The 21,964-nt window shown below is 42.0% G+C and overlaps 2 protein-coding genes and 1 non-coding gene across 4 annotated transcripts in view; all 3 read right to left on the reverse strand.

Moving 5' to 3' along the window:
- N4BP2L1 (NEDD4 binding protein 2 like 1) overlaps positions 1-8,304 on the reverse strand; it is a 28,811-nt gene extending 20,507 nt beyond the window's left edge. For both annotated transcript variants that reach the window (XM_054577455.1, XM_054577456.1), the window contains exon 1: positions 8,031-8,304. In XM_054577455.1, the coding sequence (XP_054433430.1) occupies positions 8,031-8,200 (170 nt within the window). In that variant the 5' untranslated portion in view covers positions 8,201-8,304. The remainder of the gene's footprint in view (positions 1-8,030) is intronic.
- On the reverse strand, positions 287-427 carry LOC129073815 (small nucleolar RNA SNORA16B/SNORA16A family). The gene has a single exon (XR_008529474.1). It is a non-coding gene; the product is annotated as a small nucleolar RNA SNORA16B/SNORA16A family (small nucleolar RNA).
- A 186-nt stretch (positions 8,305-8,490) lies between the features above and the next one.
- The window catches only part of N4BP2L2 (NEDD4 binding protein 2 like 2), a 67,380-nt gene continuing 53,906 nt past the window's right edge, over positions 8,491-21,964 (reverse strand). Inside the window, exons 8-9 of the transcript XR_008529468.1 lie at positions 19,716-19,800; positions 8,491-9,098 (exon numbers count right to left, since the gene is read on the reverse strand). The gene's annotated coding sequence lies outside the window, so the exon portion shown is untranslated. The remainder of the gene's footprint in view (positions 9,099-19,715; positions 19,801-21,964) is intronic.

The following is a 21,964-nucleotide window of genomic DNA, read 5'->3' on the forward strand; positions in this document are numbered from 1 at the left end:
GCAGTGGCTAAAGGAACTCCAGTTGAACAGTTCCCAGTCTGTCCTACTGCTCACTCTTGCTCTTACCCTTCATGCCTGTACAGTAGACCCGTTTATCAGATCCAATCCAGACTCCCAGATGGCCTTCGTGGGTACTCTGTGTAGCAGAAATTCTTTTTAGTCTTCCACGTAAACAGCGATCTTCCACAGAATCTAGCAACAGGACAGGCTCCCCACGTTTGTGTTCTATTGGTCACTTCAACCATGCTCAAACAGAGGAGTTAGAAGCACACTTACCTCAGTACTAACCTGTTTTTAACTGTTTCCAAAAATGTCTTAAGTTAACTATAGACAAAAGAACAGTGGCCATACAGTAAAACTGTCACTCTGGGCTTTTTTGACCACTGCTAAAATGGTCAAAACGGCTGCATCTTTGATACTAATTTTTCAATCCCTTTTTAGTACCACTATTGGGTGAAGGGGATCACACATCTAATGAAGCTTACCTTCCAGTAAAAGACACAGATAACAAACAAGTAAATATATGTCAGGTGGTGCTAATGCAAGGAAGAAATGAAAGTCAAAGTACAGGGCAGAGTGTTGGAGGCACTGCATTAGAGGCAGAGAAAGCCCCGCAGATCCTTGTCTTTGTCATTTCCTTAAAAAGTGTGGGAAAAGAGCATTGAAATATCCTAGCTGTACATTACTTCAGAAAGATTCCCAAATAACTGTGAAAAGAGGATGTAGGTGTGTATGTCCATGAACATCCCTGGTGAGGTAAGACCACTGTGCATTTTACGAAATCCCAAGTCTTGGAATCATGGGTGTGATTCTCTGATCCTAAGGTCCTCATCTATAAGATAAGAACAACTCTCTCTTAGGGCTATTGTAAAGATCCAGTCAGCCAGCCTATATAAAGTGCCATACATACAGTTGACACTCAGTAAATGTGGGCTTTCTTTTCTTTCTCCATTTTCCCTGCCCCTCTCCTGGGCTCTCCCCTTGATAAAAACAAGCCATATACATGATGTGATAGAGATCCTTATGAAGGAATCTTTAGACATTATACTAGTTTTTCTTTATCACATTACATGAATACTTATTTAAAAAGCTGTATTTCCTCCTGACCAATGCGGCTCAGTTGGGCATTGTCCCACAAAGTGAAAGGTTGCCAGTTTGATTCCCGTTTAGGGAACATACCTGGGCTGTAGCTTTGGTCCCAGTCAGGGCACATGTGAGAGGCAGCTGATCAACAATTTTCTCTCACATTGATGTTTCTTCCCCTCTCTTTCTCTCTCCCTTGCCCTCTCCTTAAAAATAAATACATTTATAAAAATCTAAATCTCATCTCCTCCCATTGCTGCCAGTGATACCATATTAATGAAGAAAATTAATCCCGTGGTAATATCTTTTATATCAGAAGAAACATATATATCATCAATAGAGACAAATAATAAAATGTGGCTTCCTTACACTGAAGTTGAAATCCAGGTAAACTTAACCCTCTTACTAGGGCCTTTAGGTGTGTTTTCATTCCACAACAGCTCCAAACAACCTCACCACTCTCTCATCAGTCACTCTCGCTCACCTCTTCCTTTGCTGAAGAAAAAGCTCTGGACTAAAAATCAGGAGAATCCATCCTCATGAGTTGATCAACATGCTTAACCTTTCAGGGTTTATAGTCTTGGGTGTGGACTAGATTAACTCTAAGGGAATATCATGTACATCCCCTGAGGTTTTCCTATAAAAACATTCTTCCCCTTGCATTTCTATCTCTATTTCCACTGCTTCTCTGATCACAAGCCAGTCCTGCAGTATTATATTGTCCCAGTTCAATGGCCTCAGGACTGTGGTGGTGGTGGTGAGTCTTCTGTATAGTTGGACAGCCTTTCCAAGGAGTGATGATAAACACACGCTGCACTGTATGTTCCTACTTTCTGTTAAACACACACGGCATTGACAGTCCTCATTCTCCAGACTGCAGAGAGTCATTGCAAGGAATATGGGCAGTGAGGAGGGAGACTTAGGACCCACTTTTGGAAAATCATTAAAAATATAAAAAGTCAGTAGTTTCTCCAAGTAGACTTAAGTGACTAAAGATCTGAGATGTCACCTGCCTGACACTCTATTTTCACATGCACAGGCTTCACATACCCTGCCCTTTCTATTTTGATTTTGCTTTCATTTCTGAGAGCCCTGACCTCATCCATAAAACTACCAGAGCCCATGCTTCGGGGCGGGCTAGGAGCACTGCCAAGCGCCACAGGCTTTGGGGTCTAACGACTCCGCTTAGCTGACCTCGCTGATCCCCTCTTCTCACCACTTCTCACATTTAACTGATGGTTCATAAAGTATAGCTTTGTCCGTATCTGTCTTGTCACTGCACCACATCAGGAAAGCATCCTTTCACTTCCTTGGAGAACTCTAGTGCCAAGAAATGAATAGGTATTTCTCCACATGGGAAATTCCATGTTATCCAGAGGTACGCATGAGGAGGAAAGATAGCAATCAGCAAGCATCCTCTCAGCTCTCTGAAACCATGTCAGAAACCATATGATGGTGCCAAAAAGAACTACAGCATTACAGAGGATGCAAACTGTGCTGGAGTATGGGTCCCAGACTGCTTTGACTGATATGTGAAGATTCAAAAAACTTTCAGGGAACTGAGATAAGGTTGACAACTTTTAATTTTTCAAATAAGGCCATTAAAAGAAAAGGGAAGAGTACCCTCTACTACTGCCTTTTCTATTTATTTCATTTCAAAATGACAAATTAATGGTATATCCATGCAATAGATTATTCAGCCACAGAAAGTAATGAGTTTCTGACACATGCTATAACATGATACTTGAAAACATAAAGCAAAGTGAAATTAGCCAGAAACAAAAAGACAAATGTTGTGTAATTTCACTTACATGAGGTAGCTAGAGGAGTTATATAGAGAGAGACAGACAGACAGACAGACAGACAGACAGAAAGCAGATCTCAGGTTACCAGAGGCTGAAGACAGCAGGGAGCATTGCTTAATAAGAGAATTATTGCTTAATGGGTACAAAGTTTGTGGTTGGAATGAAGAAAAAATTTGGATAGTGATGATGGTTGCACATCATGCAATTAATGCCACTGAATTGTACCGTTAAAAATAGTTAAAACAGCCGAAAAGGGGGACATTTTCATGCACATGCACACATGCATGTGCACACACGCAGCACAGAAGTAAACAGACTGTCCACAGATGCTTTCACTGAGGTAGAAGGGATGGGTAGATGCAGATCCTGGGGTGTCAGTTCAGTTGTGGAAAGAAAATGCTGGATCATCTGCTGAGTGAAGGGGCCTTGGCTTCAGAATCTCATTTCTTTAATCAACTCTGTACTCCTTTGTTCAGCTTTTAATGTTCTCCATGATCTGGCCCTGCATTTACCTAACCAACACACTCACTCATTGAACCACTGGAGCTATGCAGCCACTCTCCTTGCCAGCCTGGGAGACACCCAGCTCCTTCCCATCTCCTCAGTCCAATGCTAATCCTGTTCTGTTCCGCCACAGCCTCCCCATCTTCAAGGCCACCCCAAGAACCTCCTCTACATGGAAGAAACTACTCTCCCTAATTATTCTGTCTTTCTAATCATCCTCAGTGACAGCCCTGGCCTTGAACACCTACAGCACATAAGGTGGTCTTCCCATTAAATGTCATTAACCCACAGCTGTGTGCAGATTAGTTTTCTATTCCCTAGTCTTGTATGGGCTCCTTCTCAATCTTATTTGGTCTATACTTTACTAAGCTGGTACTAATAGTCGTACAAGTATTCAGTGAATGTTATTATTGTTGGTTAGTGAATAATAATTAACAATGGTTGGTATTTATAAAGCCCACACATTCCAGTGTTTTCCACTCAATCCTCACAATAAATTTGCTAATAGAATAACTTCATTTTAGTGAAAGAGAACCTGAGGTGTTGAAGAATCAAGTGACCTAGGCTAGTTCATATGCTAATACAAAGCAATAAAATATTTATTAACATAAAATTAATAACAATAAGTATTTAAAAATCAATCTCCTTGTGGATTAAAAGTTCCCTGCCCTGGCCAGTGTGGCTCAGTTGGTTGGAGTGTTGTCCCACAAAGCCAAAGGTAGTGGGTTTGATTCCTGGTCAGGGCACATGCCTAAGCTGTGGGTTCAGTCCCTGCATACAGGAGGCAGCCAATCAATGTTTCTTTCTCTCCCTTCCCCTCTACACTTGTCCCCAGGTGAGGATTTAAAACAAAAAAAGTTTGCTACTATATGTTCAACTGAGAATGAACCTAGGAAAGCCTTTTTATATAGCAAATGACATTTATTTTGTTATTTAATAAATGCTTTGTCAACATGGGTCTATCACACCAAGTTGTTGAACAAAACGTTTTTCAAGCATAAAAAATTATTTTCACCTTCAAAAAGTTAACAAGTGATATATACTTGTTGTAGAAACACAAGAAATAAATTAACGGGAAAAGTCCATAATCCCACTATTTAAAGTCAACAACTATCGACAGACGTCTATCTTTTCACACCACTTTCTTTGAACAAAAAATGGGATTTCTGTGTATACAGATATAGGTAGCATACATGTGTGTACGTATAAATACGTGATATAGATGGCTTTGTTACAGGCTTTTTAACTTAACATGGGTGTGAGTAATATTTGCATATCACATGAAAGGGAACATACACATCCATGTTCCCATTAGTGACTGCATGACTTATAAGCCAATCTTCTATTTTTGTATGTTTATACTGGCTCACATTTTTTTCCTATTAAAAAAGCTCTGTGATGAACATTCCTCTATCTTCATGTGCTTGTCCAGTTGTTACCTTCAGATGAATTCCTGGAAATAGGACTTACAGGTCAATGATAAGAACCTATTTTTGCAATGTCTTTTAAATGAAAGAGGTGATAGAACAGACTTGGGAGGCATTTTTTTTTTAGTACTATGATGTACTTAAAAATTTTTTAAACTACATAAAATTATGTTTTTAATGTTGCCAAATAATTTAATAGATGGTTTCCACATCCCAGCCCCTTCACACTATGAAAACAAATAGATGAAAAGAATAGAAATCCAACATTGATTTGGAAGACAAGACATACCCTAATTTCAAAAGCATTTTTATTATTTTTTTAATTAAATGGAAGTTAAAAGTTAAACAGAAAAAAAGATGGACCTGAATTTTTATTTTTGATTCAAAAATACATGTTCATTATAGAAAATCTGCAAAATATAGAAAATACATAGAATATAGAAAATATGAGTTTCCCAAAATCCAACCATACATGATACAGCCTCACACTTTTACCATTTTCTACATGTGTATTTTTTTATTGAGGAAAATCTTTCATCTACTCTACAAAAATTAGTAATTCAAATTATGTACATGTGCATTTTTTTTTTAACAATTTGGCATTCTCCTTCTCTCCCCCACTGACCCATCAAAAAAGTGGGAAAGGCAGAGATCCCTGAGGGCTGCAGCCTGTGACATCCACCACCCCATTTCACCCTCATGCATGCCTCTCTTCTTACTGACCTGTGGCCTATTTCCTTGCTTGCTTCCCAAATTTCTCTATAAATCGCAACTCACCAAAAGCTGTGCCAAGGTCCCTCTTCTCCCAGAACTGCCAACACCCAGCCTAATAAGAGAACTCACAGAGCCAGTCTTCTTCCCAGTAACACACTGAAGATTTACCTCAGCTGATCAACATCTGAAGCAGTAACCAATACCCCTTAAAACTTATATAGCACTTTAAAGTTTAACAAGTTGTCCTGAGGGTGTGGTTCAGTGGGCTGGGAGTCATCCTGCAAAGCAAAAGGTCACTGGTTCAATTACTAGTCAGGGCACATACCTAGGTTGCAGGTTTAGTCTCCAGTCAGGAGGTATGCAAGAGGCAACCAATCGCTGTTTCTCACATTAATGTTTCTCTCCATCTCTTTCTCCCTCCCTCCCCCTCCCCCTGAAAATAAATAAATTTTAAAGTTTAACAAGTTTTCTCACATATTTAATCCTCACAACAACCCTCTGAAGCAGGCAGAGCAGATATCCCCACTTAACAGGAAAGGAAACCGAGGTGCAGGGGAGTTGAGTGAAGATCACAGCTAGTGAGTGGCAAAGCTTAAATGTGAAGCCATTAGTGGACTCCAAGGTCAGAGGTCTTCACCTAGCAATTATTAACAAACCATCTCTGATGACTAGAATTAAGAGAATTAGAAGCCAGAAGAACCTTCAATAAGTCATCTAACCTAACCCTTTCTTAATATTCACATGTAGGAAAGTAAGTCCCAGAGAAGCTAGGTGATTGCCCAAAGCCACAGCTATTTTGTGACAAACAGGATCTAAAGGCACAATCTTCAGACTCCCAGGCCAGTGCTCCCACATCCAGTGTCTTCTGCTTAGCTAAATGTCACCAAGGAATTAAAATCCTAAATGTGCAGAATGGTAGAGCCAGAAGAGACCTTAAAGTCCACTGAGGCCAAGTCACTCACTTTACAGATGAGGAAGGTAAGATTCAAATCCCACCATTTCTGATGGTCAAGTCTATGCACCTCCACTCATCGTAAGACTTCCCTTCTGAGCAACTATAAAATAATGTGGACAAGGACATTTATTTCCTTCTTTGACACTCAGTGTGTGATAGGCCACAGGTCAGCAAAGCCAAAGTAAAACTAAACAGGATTTGAATCCAGAAGTTACTTTGTTATTAACAGATGTCACCCCATGACTTACGACAAAATAACCTCCTCCTGCTGGGCTCCCCAACTCTGCACCCTCCACCTCCCCACCCAGACAAAGAGAAACCTACTGAAATAGGTTTCTTAGGAAAGGGTACAAATAGCCTTCAGGAAGTCACCCATCCCTTTGATCTGTGAAAATGTAACGGTATTGTTTTGCTAAAGGCTTCTACTCCACAAATCAGCTGGAAATTCTATCTAAAACTGGCAACACATCACCAGGGCTGTCAGTTTCCTGACCCTCAAAGGACCCAGACCCTCCTCCCATTCAAACTAGCTCCAGAATGTAAGCTCCCTGTATCTTTCGCCTCATCTCTCTGCGGAAATGGAAAGCTCTCTGAGGACAAGGGATCACTTCTTCCACTGAAAGCATACTCCACGCCAGACACTGTGCCTGGCAGAGTACGGTGGGGTCCCTACCTTCAAGAAACTTACGCAAGGATAAACAGAACCATGTACAAAACCCAGTGCGGTCGCAGAGGTGTAAAAAGGAGGCCCTGGAGCCCAGAAGGCGAGCATCTACTGGTGTGTGGGGTGGCTGCCAATGCTGTAACAGATCTGAGTCCTAAAGGGCTAATGGAATCGTAGGGCTGAGGGAGGTGGCGTGCAGACCAGGCAGGCGTCAGCAAGAGCACAGGCAGGGAGAGAACCGATCAACATTGCTGGAACCTCAGGTGCAAAGCAGGGAGTGATGGGGTTGAGGCTGGCCTGCTGGGCCTAGCAAGGTGGCAGCAGGCGACAAGCCCGCGTTGTCGGAGCTGACCTGGCGCTCCGACCGCCTACGCAATTCGTGGGTGAACTGGTTCGGGCGCCCACCGTGTGGCGCTGTCACCAGGGTCTGCGGGCCGTGCCAACCCCCTCCCTGCGCACCTGAGCGCCTCCACAGCTGCCCCAGCCACGCAGCTGCCTAACCCTCTGGGTTCCCAGCGCGCCGCCAGCCTCCGCCACGGGCCCTGCCCCGCGTCTCTCCGCTAGAGTAAAGACGCCTGTTGACGCTGGTGGCTGTGCCTGCGCACCGGTGGGCGGCCCCACGGCTTTCTCTGCAGTCGCCCCCGGGTTCGTCTGACCACATACCCTGCGGGCCTCCAGCCCCGAAGCCGGGCGGTGCAGGTCCTTGGCCGCGGCCCTGGGCCCACGCAGCTGCGGGCAAGGGCCGTGACACCTGGGGCTGGCGCGGGGGCGCAGCGCCAAGACAATGTTCGGGGAGCGCGGCACGAGACCCACGGCGCGGCCCGGGCTCCGCACAACCAGGCTGGGCCCGGGGGCGCAGGCCGGGCTGGGAGCATTACCTGGCCAGTGTTGTTTTCCCCGAGCCGGGGAGGCCTCGCAGAAGGTAGAGGTGTTTCCTAAAGCTGTGTCGGCGGGGGGGTGTCCCACGCGGGGGCGGCAGGGCCGGGGACCGAGGCTGCGGCTGCTGGAGGCTCAGCCTCCCAAAAGATTCGAGAAAACTCTCCTCCATGGGTGGGGGCTGTAGTAAGGGCTCCGGGTTCCCTGTCCTGAAGTCCCAGCCACAGCCAAAGCTGTTGTTTTTGTGGCGCTCCGGCCATGTGATAGATGGAGGGGCGGGCAATCGCAGCCCAGCCCCTCCTCCCCGCCCGCGGAGCTGCGCTGCGGGGGAGGGGGCGTCCCCACCTGGAAGATACAGTGGCCAAGAGACTGACAGCCGGGAAAGGCAGGCCCCTCTGCGCACCCCTCCTCATCTCCGGTGCCTTGCTCCGCAGGGGAGGACCACCGAGGACACCGAGACCATGCTTGGCCGCCTGGAAGCCATGCCCTCCCCGCCCCACCCGAACGGCCTGGACTTTGAAAGTGAAATAATTTTAGTTGACGGTTGAAGAACGTGGACAACGTTTGACTAGTAACAGTAAAGGCCACTGTCTCCCCCAGTTGTGAGCACTAATATCTGGCGATGTCCCAAAGGCTAACACCACTCTCCCAGGCTGTATCCTTTCTTTCTTTTTTTAATCCTTTTTTTATCAGCCTGCCAAAAATATTCTTAGAAAGCCTTGTTGCCTCCTACATAACTTTAAATATATTCTTTTTCAGAAAGAACACCCCTCAAAACTCAGACTGATCTGTGCACAGTAACATAAACTAGGTCTCCTGAGAAGGAAGCACTACCACACAGGTTCTCGTTCTGCTGTCACCTGAAGAGACTTAGCCTTTCTGAGACCCGTTTCAGCCTCCAGGGAAGGAGCAGTCTACTGAAACCATTTATGGAGAAGTGCCCAGAATTAAGTGCTAGTTTAGAAACTGCAGAACGCCAGTTGGTTGGTCACCATAGTATTCTCCAGTACTGCACACTGGAAACTGACAGAGGGGTCCTGTCTTCCGAACCAAATTTCAAGATGCACAGGCTGAAAAGAGACACCATTAAAAATTAACACCATCCTGGAAAAAGATTATTGTAAAAAAACATTTTCTCTGGCAGCTAAGATATGAAACTTCTGAAAAGGAACTGTGAAGAAATTTTCTTCTAAAAAAAAATCCAGCGGCTTCATAATAAACTTTGGAAGGGACTCTCCAAGCAGGGAGAGCTCTATGCTAAGGATTTCACCTTCCCCTTGGGACTTCCCTTTGTGGCAAGGGGATGATGATCTCCCTTGAAAATCCTTTCCCAGCATTTGAGGGATAAGTTGTGATTCTTAGCACTGCTAAGATACTCTAGAATTTCAAAAGCTTCTCTAATTAGGGGAAAACCATAAGGAACAGAATATATAGGGTGGGGTAAAAGTAGGTTTACATTTATGAGAACACAAAACGGAGTTTATTCTTTTATTATTTATTAATTATTACATTATTTTCCATACAAACTGGAAACCTACTTTCACCTCACTCTGTACATGAATCATAAAAACAGTGATGTTTATAATGTATGTATCCTATCATACTTCTTACAAGAGTGATTTTGCCCAGCCTCAAATACTACATTTTTCATTCTAGACTCCCGCTGTCTAGTACAGGAGCTACCAACCACATGTGGCTATTGGTCACTTGAAATGTGTCTAGTGCAAATTGAGATTAAAATACATACTAAATTTTGAACATTCAGTATGAAGAAAAGAATAATTTTTATACTAATTAATGTTAAAATGGTAATTGGCTGTATTGGGTTAATGTATTAATAAAAATCTCACCTGTTTCTTTTTGCTTTTTTTAATGTGGCTACTAGAAAAGCTTAAATCGCATACATGGCTGGCATATTCGTATGAGGCTTGCACTTCTATTTCCTCTATGGAGGGAGTCCCAGGCATTTTGGGCAGCAGAAAGGCACACAGCACTGGGGGTTAGAGGGTTTGGCACACTCACTCTGCAGTGCCTGGGACAGGTAAAGCAACCTGGTAGATGCTGGTAAATGTGTTGCTCAAAATGAGATAAGCTAGTAAGCCAGGACAAGTAGAACAGAGAAACTGAGACAGGTAGTTTGCAGCCATCTACTAAATCCTATCTTTGCTAAACCAAGGACACTTAAGAGTAAATGGTTCTCCTCTGAAACCAGAGGGTAAATAATTTAAATCACCCTACTCAGGGAGGTAGTTAGCAGAAACCCAATTAGTGCCACTTGCCAACCACACTCAAAGACAGATGAAGATGAGGGAATAAATCTCATTTTGGCTTATCACCATAAGGCTGATGAATATTATATTGAGATCCTCTCCTAAACCCTGGCCTTTAAAAACCCTCAAATGAAGGTCCCATCATGCGCTCCCTCTCCCTCCTGGGAATATGCATTTACCTTTTCCTTCCCCCTTGTCCCTTGTTCCCCCACAGGCATTCATCTCCTAAACTCTAAGGGACCCAACAAGACTTGCAACCAGGGGAGCAATGGGTAGCAGCTGCTGGTCCCAGGCTAACCCCTTGAACCTGTCCCCAAGGTCCCCCTTTTCTCTGACTTCCCAGCGAGCCAACACAGCCCCACCAAGGCTCATTTCATCCTATAACATTTCAAGAGAGCCAAAGCAACCCTGCCTAGGCTGTCCTGTTGTTTTGATGGGGGACTCAAATGTTGGAAAAAATTTTAGTTTCAATTTTTTGGTAATTAGTGCAAGTACAAAGCTATTGTTTCAGGACCTGAAGGTATGACCCACTCTGACTCCAGGAGACCATAAGCAGTTCCACTTTTGTGCCTAAGAAGGACTGCAAGCAGTCAAGATGGTATCTGAGCCACTGTACTCCAGGGTGAGACGCCCGCTGCCCAGGACACAGATGAGAGAATGCTGCAGCTTTTTATCTGAATAACTTTTTCCCTGAATTCCAGTTCCCTTACCTACACTTTTCTTCTCCTTATAAAAGGGGTCCATTTAAAATGAAATTTAAGGTGGTCTGGTAGGGTACAAACCCACCGTCTTCTCAGATAGCTGGCCATCTGAATAAAGCACCCATAAAGATTCAGTCCCTGTCTCTGCTTATTGGGTCTGGTAGGTGACAGGCAGCATGAACACTGGCTTTTCTGGTTTCATATTCTTCTATCCTAAGCCCTTCCTTGTTTCACTGTCCCCAGCTTTAATAAATATACTCTCAAATCACCTGCATAAAGTCAAGAACCCACAAACTACAGGCCAGCCCAGATGGACTCGCTAACAGCCAGGTCTTCTTTCAGGTAACAAGAAGAGAGGTCTGAGCTGGAGACAGAGCTTTGAGAATCCTTGCCTTATGAGAAGGAGAAAGAATGGAGCTGACAGCTAAAGAGGGGGCCCTAGGGATACCAACATTTAAGAATTGTGCCTTTGAAGTGGATCTATTGATGAAGGTCAATAAAGCAGACAGAACTGAAGACAGAGAGGTGTGTGTTGGGTGGGGTGAGGGGCGGCCAGAGAGGGAAAGTTTCAAGGAAAAGAAAGTAGTTGGCTGTAGCTGGAAGTAAACCCAGGTATTTTTCCTTTCTCTCAACTCCCATATTTAACTAGTCAACAAACTCCGTTTCCCTCTATATGTTCCTCAAAATCAGACTGTTGAAGTGTATGTTTCCTCCCATTAGACTGTTAGAACTAACACAGTGCTTGATATTCAGAAGGTGCTCAATAATTGTATGTAGCCCTAAACTCCTTTCTCAGTAGATAATTTTGAGCTGGGGATTATTTTAAGATAACAAAGATAGTGATAATGCCAGTTCAGGAGTAACACAGAGTCAGAGACCATCCCAGACAGATCCTTCCAGGCCCCAGCTACACGGGAACCTCCAGACAGGTGGGCTCCCCTGAGTCAGAGCATCCCTATGGTAACACTCCTAGTGCCCTCAGTTCATCCGTCCAACTTCTCATCTCTAGGGTTTGGGTCCATTTCTCCAGTATAGGATGACCCAAACAATCTCATTTTGCTGCACTAGAAACCATTACCACCATGTACATTAAGAAAATAACTGCTGAAGTCATTTTTGGCAAATGAAGAAACAGAAAGTTTCTCTAGTTGTTACTGTTTAATAAGGAGGTATGCAAGGAGAGCTAATGGAAACCAGAAATGTCATCCTCAAACCTACGGCCCCAAGTAACTCCGGTTTTGGAGTGCTTGGTTATAACCAGGCCCAGCTCCGGCCCCAGGGGTACCTAGATGAAACCAAGATGAGCTTCCATAGCAGCTGAATCTGAGACCCTGTAACCTAGCAGAACCATTTCAAATATACAGGAATTCTCTCTGATCCTACGTTCTTTCTTACCCTGCCAAAAATTTTCTGATTTTTTTTACTAAAAAAATATAAATTAGTCTTATACACATACATAGTCATCTTGTTACCTATATATGTGATATGAACCGAGAGGACAAAGAGAAGTCATCTTGGCCTATGTAACTCCTTTGACGGGGGCCCCTGGCTGCTCTGGCACCTCCAGTTCTCACCTTCCACCATAGACTGCACAACCCGGTTGGTCAGAGGTAGGACCCACCTACTGCCTTTGACTCCTAAATACCATCCCTCACTCTTCTTGTTGTAACAGGACACAGCCAGGGCCCCCCAGAAGGGCTTTGTAATGGGATCCAAAAATTGGGGTGTCCAAGAAAGATATAGAATATTCTCACCTCTCCCACCCCAGGGCAGGCTGCCATGGGGATGGGAGACTTGGAGCAGGGCCATTGAGAGTCATTTTGCATGTCAATAACAGGAGGATAGCTTCACACTTCATAAGCAAAGATAGTTGTTTTGCATACCAACAAGGCCAACCAGGAAGGTTTACTTAAAATTAACCCAAGGGGGCCTGGGAAGCAGCTTCCCCTGCTACAGTGCCTGCCACCTGCAGAAGGAGTCAGAGATGGGGGTTGCGGGGGAGGATTCATGTAGGGGTTTAAAAACCCAGGGTGGCAGCCATGTTGGAGGCTTTTTGACCATGCGGTTTAGGAAGCAGAATGTAACTGGGAAGAGGAGACAGGACCTGTGGGGGAGACAAAGGGACACAGACTCTGGGGAACAATGTGAAGACCACGCAGGAAGAAAAGGGAAGAAAGGATTCTTGCTAGTGGGCCATGAGATGCCACATGGTTTTGGATTAAAAACTGGAGATCACAGCAACACAGCGGATGGTGCTGGGAACAGTAAGAGGCCTGCCTAGCTGAGCTCTGACCTTCTGTACTTTTTCTTCTGAAGGACAGTACCCCTGACTAGTCTGACTGGGCAAAGAGGGGAAGGCAGGACTGTGTGTTGGTGGGCGTTTTAAATGGTGGGTGTTTTGAAGGGATTTTGAGGTTTAAGGGCGACATTTAACCATTAATCAAAACCTGTATAACTTTTGAACAAATAGTTCCTTTCCTTTTCACCAAACTCTGCCATCGAGAGCCATAATTTCAAGAGCAGTGGGCAAAGGACCTACAACCAAGGACCCCGGAGGAAGGGGAAGGCGTTGTTTCAGTAATAGCATCTGGGCAACCCCCACCACAGGTCCGTTATTCGATAACATTGTCACACTGCTCCTTCACAGTGAGGGTCATGTCTTCTATTTCCACAGCACTTATACCACTGTGCACAGGGGCACTTGAGGAGCATAAGCTTCAAGGAGGAAGCCTGGGAATGGGGAAGGGTAGCGCCAGCCCATTTTTCTAAAACTTCATTCTGGAAATTAGGGCAAATAAGCCAGCTGGGGGCATCTGGAACCCAAGCATAATCCTGCATGGACAGTCAGCTGGTGTGCACTGGTGCAGGATAAAACTGGTCATTACCCATGCCATTCTCACTTGTTAAATATTTATAACATAACCCCAGGTTATAGCCATGCTGGTGCAGGTTCTAATGTATTCACTGCAAATCCAAAAATGTTGCTGCAAATACCCCTAAAAAGCAAGTACTTGCCCGATATAGAGTTCCCTCTGCACCTGTCTGTGCTTTGGCCTTAATCCTGGTCAGTTCTTCCCTGAAACCATCCCACCCTACACCCTACACCCTACACCCTACACCAAAGGCAAGTCCAGTTCCACAGAGGCTGCAGGAGCCTTGTGGAGTGCAACCAAACACCAAAGACCCTGGTCTCCGCCTGGAAGAGACCTACAGTCCAGTAGAAAGAGAAACTAAAATGATACAAAATGAACATAAGGAAAACATTGAGCTATTTTAAATAAACCACTCGATTTCCAATAAAGTGGGCAGATAGAATACAAATATTTCATGTATACTCCCCCCATTGAAACCCCGCTAAAATGTAAAAGGGTTTTCTTGTGTTTGGGGGAGGATGTTTTGTTATGATTTTAAAGCACACATTATAAGAAAAGAGAAGATCACAACAACAAAATTTTGAAAACTGGCGTCCAAAGGCCAAGTGTTAATTTGGAAAAAATACCCTAAATGATAGAAAGCCAATAAGCCACACAATTTACCCTTCATAACCTCTAAAATTTCAGGAACTGGAAGATTTGGGGCAGGAAGTGGGACTCTAAACAGGGAGGTCAGGTTGAAAGTCTGTTTAAGAAACAAACATGCACAGAATCAGGAATCTGCCCTTCAGGAAGCCTAAAGATTTACTTCCTGGAGAAGATAACACAGGGTGGTGAAGAATGGGGATAGGAAATAAATTGGGTGAGTCTCCCTGTCTGAAAACTGACATTTATCAGGTATGAATTCTTGTTGGAGACCACTTTGTGTGGTGGGAATTGCAGCCCTGCGCAAGCCGGGCCTTGAATGGGGCCTGTAAATCCTGACCAGAATACTGGGAATGCTGGAGGCAGGCCTGATCCGATGCTAACACCGAGGGTTCCCATGGGAAATCTGGCCTAAAGAATGCATTGTATCCACTGAAGCTTGCTCTGCTTTGCAGTGACCTGATAAGGAAAAACTAGATATTTAAGCTCCAAACAGAAGTAGTGAATTCCTAATTTCAGGAGCCATACCTTAAGGACCATCTGATGTCAGGATGTCTTACAGACCCTGACCTGAGGCAAATCTCTGCATTCCTTCAATTGTTATCTATGATTTCTATCTGTTTTCTGTAAATATAGCCTTTAGGCATTGATTGATAAGCTTGGCATTCATGCTGTGTATTGTTCTCAATAAAAGACACTTCAGAGAAGGGCTTGGGGCATTCTCCTCTAGAGGGAAATGCCTTCCCCTTTTCTTGACAGCCCTTGGTGTCTGGAGCGATTCCTTATTTCATCTGTGGCAAGTCAGAGGGCTCTGTGGGAAGGGGTACACCACAAATTCTCATATCTGAAGCTTGTTAAGTACAAAATAAACTAAAACATAATTTTAAAAAGGAACCTGATATATAGTGCAAGTCCCACAATCCCTAACCAAAATCCTTGAGGTGAGATGTGTTTCAGAATTCAGAAAGCATGTCTATTTGTTTATTTGTATAATCTTAAACTCTGACTGGGGTTTGGAGCTGCCCCCAGTAATCAAACATTAATATTTCTGCAGTGAAATCTGTATATAGTCATACTGATACAGAGACCTGATCAGATCACTGGGGAGGAGTAGGAGCTATAGAAGTAGGGTGCCCAAGGCAATGGTAAACAGTCTTGTATAGGAATTGGCTGAGAAGCTGAACACCTCTGGTGCACCTGGAATCACGGGCTGGAAGATTTAAACAGAAGGAAGCAGAGATTAACTCTCTTTCTTTCTCAAGGATGCCTGGATGATAGTGGTGTAACTGCCTGCATTCCCCAAAGGATGGTATTTTAAATGGGAGAAGGAACTCTGGGCACAGCCTAGGGTTGGTCTGGCTTGGCAGAGGGTGGCAGGGTTATCTTTGTAGGGTATTCTAGAGGAGAAGGGGAGGGGCTCTGAGGCAGAAGCCTGCCATTCTTCCAAAATTGTGTGGCTTTTGTGTCTTCTTTTGTTATTTAGTTTATAAACTAACCTTATAGAAATAAGATAATTAAAAACTAATGGAGAATGATAGAGGAACTCAAGAGTTAAAGATTTCAGCTCTAGTTGATAGGTTTAAGTTTTAAGTGACTAATGCATGTGGAAAGCTGTTATTCCAAAATTGTGTAGATTTTGAATAAAAACTCCTTTCCTTTTTCACCAATCTTCTGCCTCCAGAATTTTGCCTAGAGAGTGGTGGCAGGCAGCAGGACTTCACTTGCTGCAGGGTAACAACACTAAGTGGGGTAAATGAATATAATCAACCTGTTGGGTCAAGTTTTGCTACAACTTAATTTTAATGACAAATATTTAAGAAACAAAACAAAATCAACTTTTGGTTTTCAGAGTGCTTTTGGACTTAAGATATCTTGAAATGGAATCACAGGCCCATAAGTAATCACGTACTTAGATATAGGGCCTACTCTTTGATCCTGATGCCATTTTTAAAATATTGTAAGATACTTGAGTTTTCTGTGCCTTAATTCTTCTATAAAACAAATTAGATTATGGCAAACATCTTCAAAATTGGGTTACAAAATGTTCTAGTTGTTACCTCTTTTGCTGAATATTTTATTACTGAGAAAATTAATCAAGAATGGTTGAACCAATTATCTAAACCAGTTTTGCCATACAGTGAGTATATTGCTGGACATAATCCTCTGGGTTGGCACTGAGCACTCTTTCTTGATTAGGATCTTGAACAGCAAACAAACAGGAGTCCAGGCAAAATGGTGACAGAGTTTGCTGTCAGTTTCCCAGGGTGTTTCTCTATTGATGCCACTCTGCTTGTATCTAGGACTTAACAGTATCCCCACAATTCCCACATCCTGCTTGGTCCTGCCTCATTCAAGAGCCTGTCCTCCTAATGCTGCCCACCTTCCTGTCTCTAAATCAAAACCTGTTCTACTTCCGTTCCCTGAGGATAAGCTATTTATATTATAAAGTCAATAATCAATACACTAATTCATGCAAGTGCATTAACAAGTTTATCAAGTCAATAAATTTGCTCTCCATGATAATACAACTTCTATTTTGCCAGGGGCATTTCAAAAACAATGCTTGAGCCCAAGGAGGTATTCAGGGGAAGGGAATTAACCCTTACCGAAGGCCCTATTATTTCTCAGGCACTATGCTAAATACTTTGCACAGTTATTTCATTTAATCCTCATTTAATATCCCCATGAAGGTTGGTATTATAAAACTTTTTTTTTTTTTTTTTTTACAGGTAAAGAAATTGAGGGTCTGAGAGGGTAATTTAAGCTCATCGTCATCAGTAGCTTCAAGATTGAAACCAAGCCTCTTTCCAGTACTCTCTTTGCCACCTCCTTAAAGGAGTGAGGATTTTGAATAGGCAGGAATGTGGCTTCCAGAGCCAACCATGTTCTCCTGCTATTTCCCTCTTTCTAAACTTCTATTTACCTCTTTAGACCCACTGATCAGTACATTATACCAAACATAAAACAGGGAGGCCATTCTCATTATAATTGTAAAAATATCTGTACATAGCACAACACCCATAAATTTCCCCAACAAAACAAGATTAATAATATGGTATGAGTGCACTGTGTAGGGAAGACCAGGTTCACAGGGAACAGTTTAGCATGAATGTTGAAAATACACATAAAAAATCACAAGTATGGTCCAGAAAGTGTCCTTGACACAAAACATTCACATTCAGCAGATCGGAAAGACTCCCGAATGGCCTGCAGTCGAATGCTTGTTACTGTTACTGGTGTCACACTGGGGCCACCTCCTGGGGGAAGGGAAAGCACTTCCTTCCTAACTTGGGTTATAAGAGGAACCCATGAGAGCAGGAATGTTTTCACTGCCAGATACTCCTTATGTAGAACAGTGTCTGAATTGAGGCAACTTGATAAATATTTGTTGCACACATGAATGCATTTCTTTACCTCCTGTCACTGCAGTTCCTCAGAGCCTCTTATCTCTTCCCCTATGATATCTATCCCTCATTTTCTAGTGGTCCCTCCAAATCTCTAAACACTTTCTTCAAATCTTTACTCCATCTCCTTTTTCTTTAGGCAGAACCAGGATTAAAACAAATGAAAATATTTTTACTGGGTATATGTGTATTTCTAGTTTAGAAAGGGAAACACAGACAACTCTTAGAAATGAGTTAAAATGAAGAGAGAAAACATATGGTAAATGCATTGCATTCAATTCTTATCAAATGCAGACACTTTTACACTGAAATCATAGCAGCTGTGTTTATTCATAATTTATGCATTGGAAAAAAAGTTAAGTAGTGCAGTATGTTTATTTTCATGTCAGCTTGATGTCAAGTTTAAAATATAACATGAGTATCTCTATATGTATTACCTTTTTTCCTAGAGACTCTTTAATATTTAACTATAACCCATATCCTTAATTGTCAGCCTTCATCACAAGTCAATCAGAGCAGTGGTGAACCTCTCATAGACTGTATTGATAGAATGCTCTAAAATATGTTCTAACCAATTAAGGTGAAAAATAAATTTGGTAGCAAAGATCTCAGCTTTGTTGTATTCCACAAGAAGATCTACATTAAAGGAAATAAACACATCACATGTGCAAGAACATACAGGGTTGCTATGGTAACAGACTACATGTTGTATATTTACTATCTAATAGTAGTACATATAAGTTATTACAACCAAATAATGCCTACACCCACTCCCTTCTGATCATATCGAGGTCTCTGGGATGAGTTGTATTTATAGTTCACGGAATTCTCATTTCTTAACCAGTCCTCTTTTGTCTTTTCTAGAAATTATAATTTAAAAACATATAAAATGATTAATATTTGGCATTGGGGTTGTTTGCACTGTCCTTTAACTCATGTAGAAATACTCCCCAAATGTCAAAAGAAACAGAGTAACGTTAAGTGTTGATTTAAACATTTTAAGTATTGGATGTGTGTGTGTGTGTGTGTGTGTGTGTGTGTGTGAGCATTTAGGTAGAAAGAGGTTGTCATGGGGAATGAGGACAATCAAGAAGTTTAGGAAAAGTATTTGGTTTTACGACTTGGGCATATAAAATGAATCTACTTTCCCAAAGCAGTATTTACGTGAACAGTTAAGAAATACCTGCTATCATGAACTATATAATTCTACAATGTTTCACTAAACCTTGATTTTACTATTTATTTCAAAACATAAACCTAGCATTGCCTCTGAGTACATTTAAATCACCATCAATTACTGTAAATAGAACCCCAGCCATACTCTCCTCATTCCATTATATAGAGGACTGGCTTTTCCAGAGTCTCTATGACCTTCCTACCCTTCCTGGCCTGTCATCTTCCAGCCATTTGGAAAATTAACAGCCTGTCAGAATAGTCATGTCTCTCACTATGGACCAACAGAGCACCAATAATGAGGTGCTTCCAAATCAAGTAAACAGGAACCTAATTTGTGGTTGTATCTCTATCATATCAGGATAAGACTGCAAGCTGGACAAGAGAAAATGACTCTCCTAAATGGGCACCTTGGTCACCCAGTGGGCCCTTATACCAGCTTGCAACTTTCTCTTTGGGACTAATTGAAAGAAACATGCATATATTATCCACCCATCCACATATATTCTTTGTCTAATTTAATATAATACATGTGGCTTCATGTTACATTTGATAAACAGGTTTTCTGAAATTTTTTTTTTCAGTTAGAGAAATTCTTTTTCAAAAGCCATAAAAATATACCTTTACTGATGTTTGTATTGCAAATAGTTCATATTCAGTGTCTTCCAGTTGAGGGGAACCACACGGTCATCAGGCAACAAAGATTCTGTGGGAAAAAAAAGGGGGGGGGCAGAATTTTTATCTGTACTGTCACATTTTTACCTTGAGTGTGAAGGTATGCAAACATGGTATCTAGATGACCATAATGGTAAAAGCCAGGTTCTGAAGTTCTTTGTTTTTAATTTTTGTTTTTCTTTTGCTAAAGCAGTAGTTTGTCTCAGACCTTTATCCTCTATTAGTAAGCACTATCCAGACTCAATGGAAATGCTTATGTGACTATATATGTAAAACAGTGTGTTTGGTAGTTCATGCTCTCATTAAATATAACTATAAATATATAACAATAACCAATTATTGAGTTGGCCAAAAAGTTTGTTCGTTTTCCCCCCCCATAAGCTGGCTCTAGTAGTATTTCGTTGTCTTTAAACTCATTCAAAACAATTTTGCTGGCCTGTATTATGACAGGTGTCATATCAGTGTGTATTAAAAAATAACAAAATTGGTGAATTTTTGTGTAGCCATTTTAATATAGAAGATGAAAGAAAATATGCGGCAGTTTTGGCACATTATGTTTTATTATTTCAAGACAGGTAAAAACACAACTGAAACACAAGAAAAAGACTTGTGCAGTGTATAGAGAAGGTGCTGTGACTGCTCAAGTGTGTCAAGAGTGGTTTGAGAAGTTTCATGCTGAAGATTTCTCACTGGATGATGTTCCATGGTCGGGTAGACAGGTTGGAGTTGATAACAATCAAATTGAGACATTAATTGAGAACAATCAATGTTATTCCATGTGGGAAAGAGCAAACATACTCAAAATATCCAAATTAAGCAATGAAAATGATTTGCACCAGCTTGGTTATGTTAATTGCTTTGATGTTTGGGCTCCACATAAGTTAAATGGAAGAAAACCTTCTTGACTGCATTTCTGCATGTGATTCTCTATTTAATGAAAACATTCCGTTTTTAAAACAAATTATGACAGGCAATAAAAAGCGAATACCTCACAGTAATGGGAAATGGAAGAGATCATGGGGCAAGTGAAATGAACCATCACCAACCACACCAAAGGCTAGTCTTCATCTAAAAAAGGTGATGCTGTGTATATGGTGTGACTGGAAGGGAGCCCTCTATTATGAGCTCCTTCTGGAAAACCAAACAATTAATTCCAACAAGTACTGCTCCCAATTAGACCAATTCAAAGTGGCACTCCATGAAAAGCATCTGGAATTACTGAACAGAAAACAACATAATCTTCCATCAGGATAACCTAAGATCACATGCTTCTTTGATGACCAGGCGAAAACTGTTACAGCTTGCTGGGAAGTTCTGATTCATTCACTGTACTCACCAGACATTGCACCTTCAGATTTCCATTTATTTCAGTCTTTAAAAAATTCCCTTAATGGAAAAAAATTAAATTTCCTGAAGGCTGCAAAAGGCATGTGGAACAGTTCTTTGCTCAAAGAGGAAAAGTTTTGGGAAAATGGAGTTGCGAAGTTGACTGAAAGGCGGCAGAAGATAGTGGAACAAAACGGCAAATACGTTGTTCAATAAACTTACTGGTGTAAATGAAAAATGTGCCTTTTATTTTTGTTTTAAAACTGAATGAACTTTTTGGCAATCCTGTTTATTTGTTAAATAAATAAACTGGCACAGTCACAGAGCATAAGATTTAGGTAATTGTCCTTTCCTGTGACATGTATAAAACATTGCAACTATAGCAAATATATTCTTGCAAATTGCTCACAAACAATTAAGGTACTCATAAGTAAGTCCAAATATTGATATATGCATATCGGCTACACCAAAGCACAGAAAATATTTTTCCTGTATTCATATATCTCTAGCAACATGAGTAGTTTGTTTGCTTTCTTTAGGCTTGTATATGGCTCTACTCTATAATCCCACTGTGCCCGCAGAGCTCCTACTTCTTGTTTGCGTTCCTGCCTTATTTACAAGGCCATTGGCCATAGAGAGACCAGTGCTTAGATTGCCCCACCTAGCCACACAAATCATTTTATAGCCTCCACTTAGTTTTCTCCTCTCCTTCTTAAGGAATATGCCCCTTCTAAATGAGAATTTTTTTCCATTTTTCTTTTAATCAACATTTGTATAGACACCACTTATAATTAACTTCCACAAATAAGCCATCCTAGACAAAACCATAACCCCATATTTTCTTCCACAACCCCTTTAATGCTAACCTC

The sequence above is a fragment of the Pteronotus mesoamericanus genome, unplaced genomic scaffold (assembly GCF_021234165.1).
Source record: "Pteronotus mesoamericanus isolate MK-2021 breed Mesoamerican mustached bat unplaced genomic scaffold, CSHL_Meso_final contig_433, whole genome shotgun sequence".
NCBI lineage: Eukaryota > Metazoa > Chordata > Mammalia > Chiroptera > Mormoopidae > Pteronotus > Pteronotus mesoamericanus.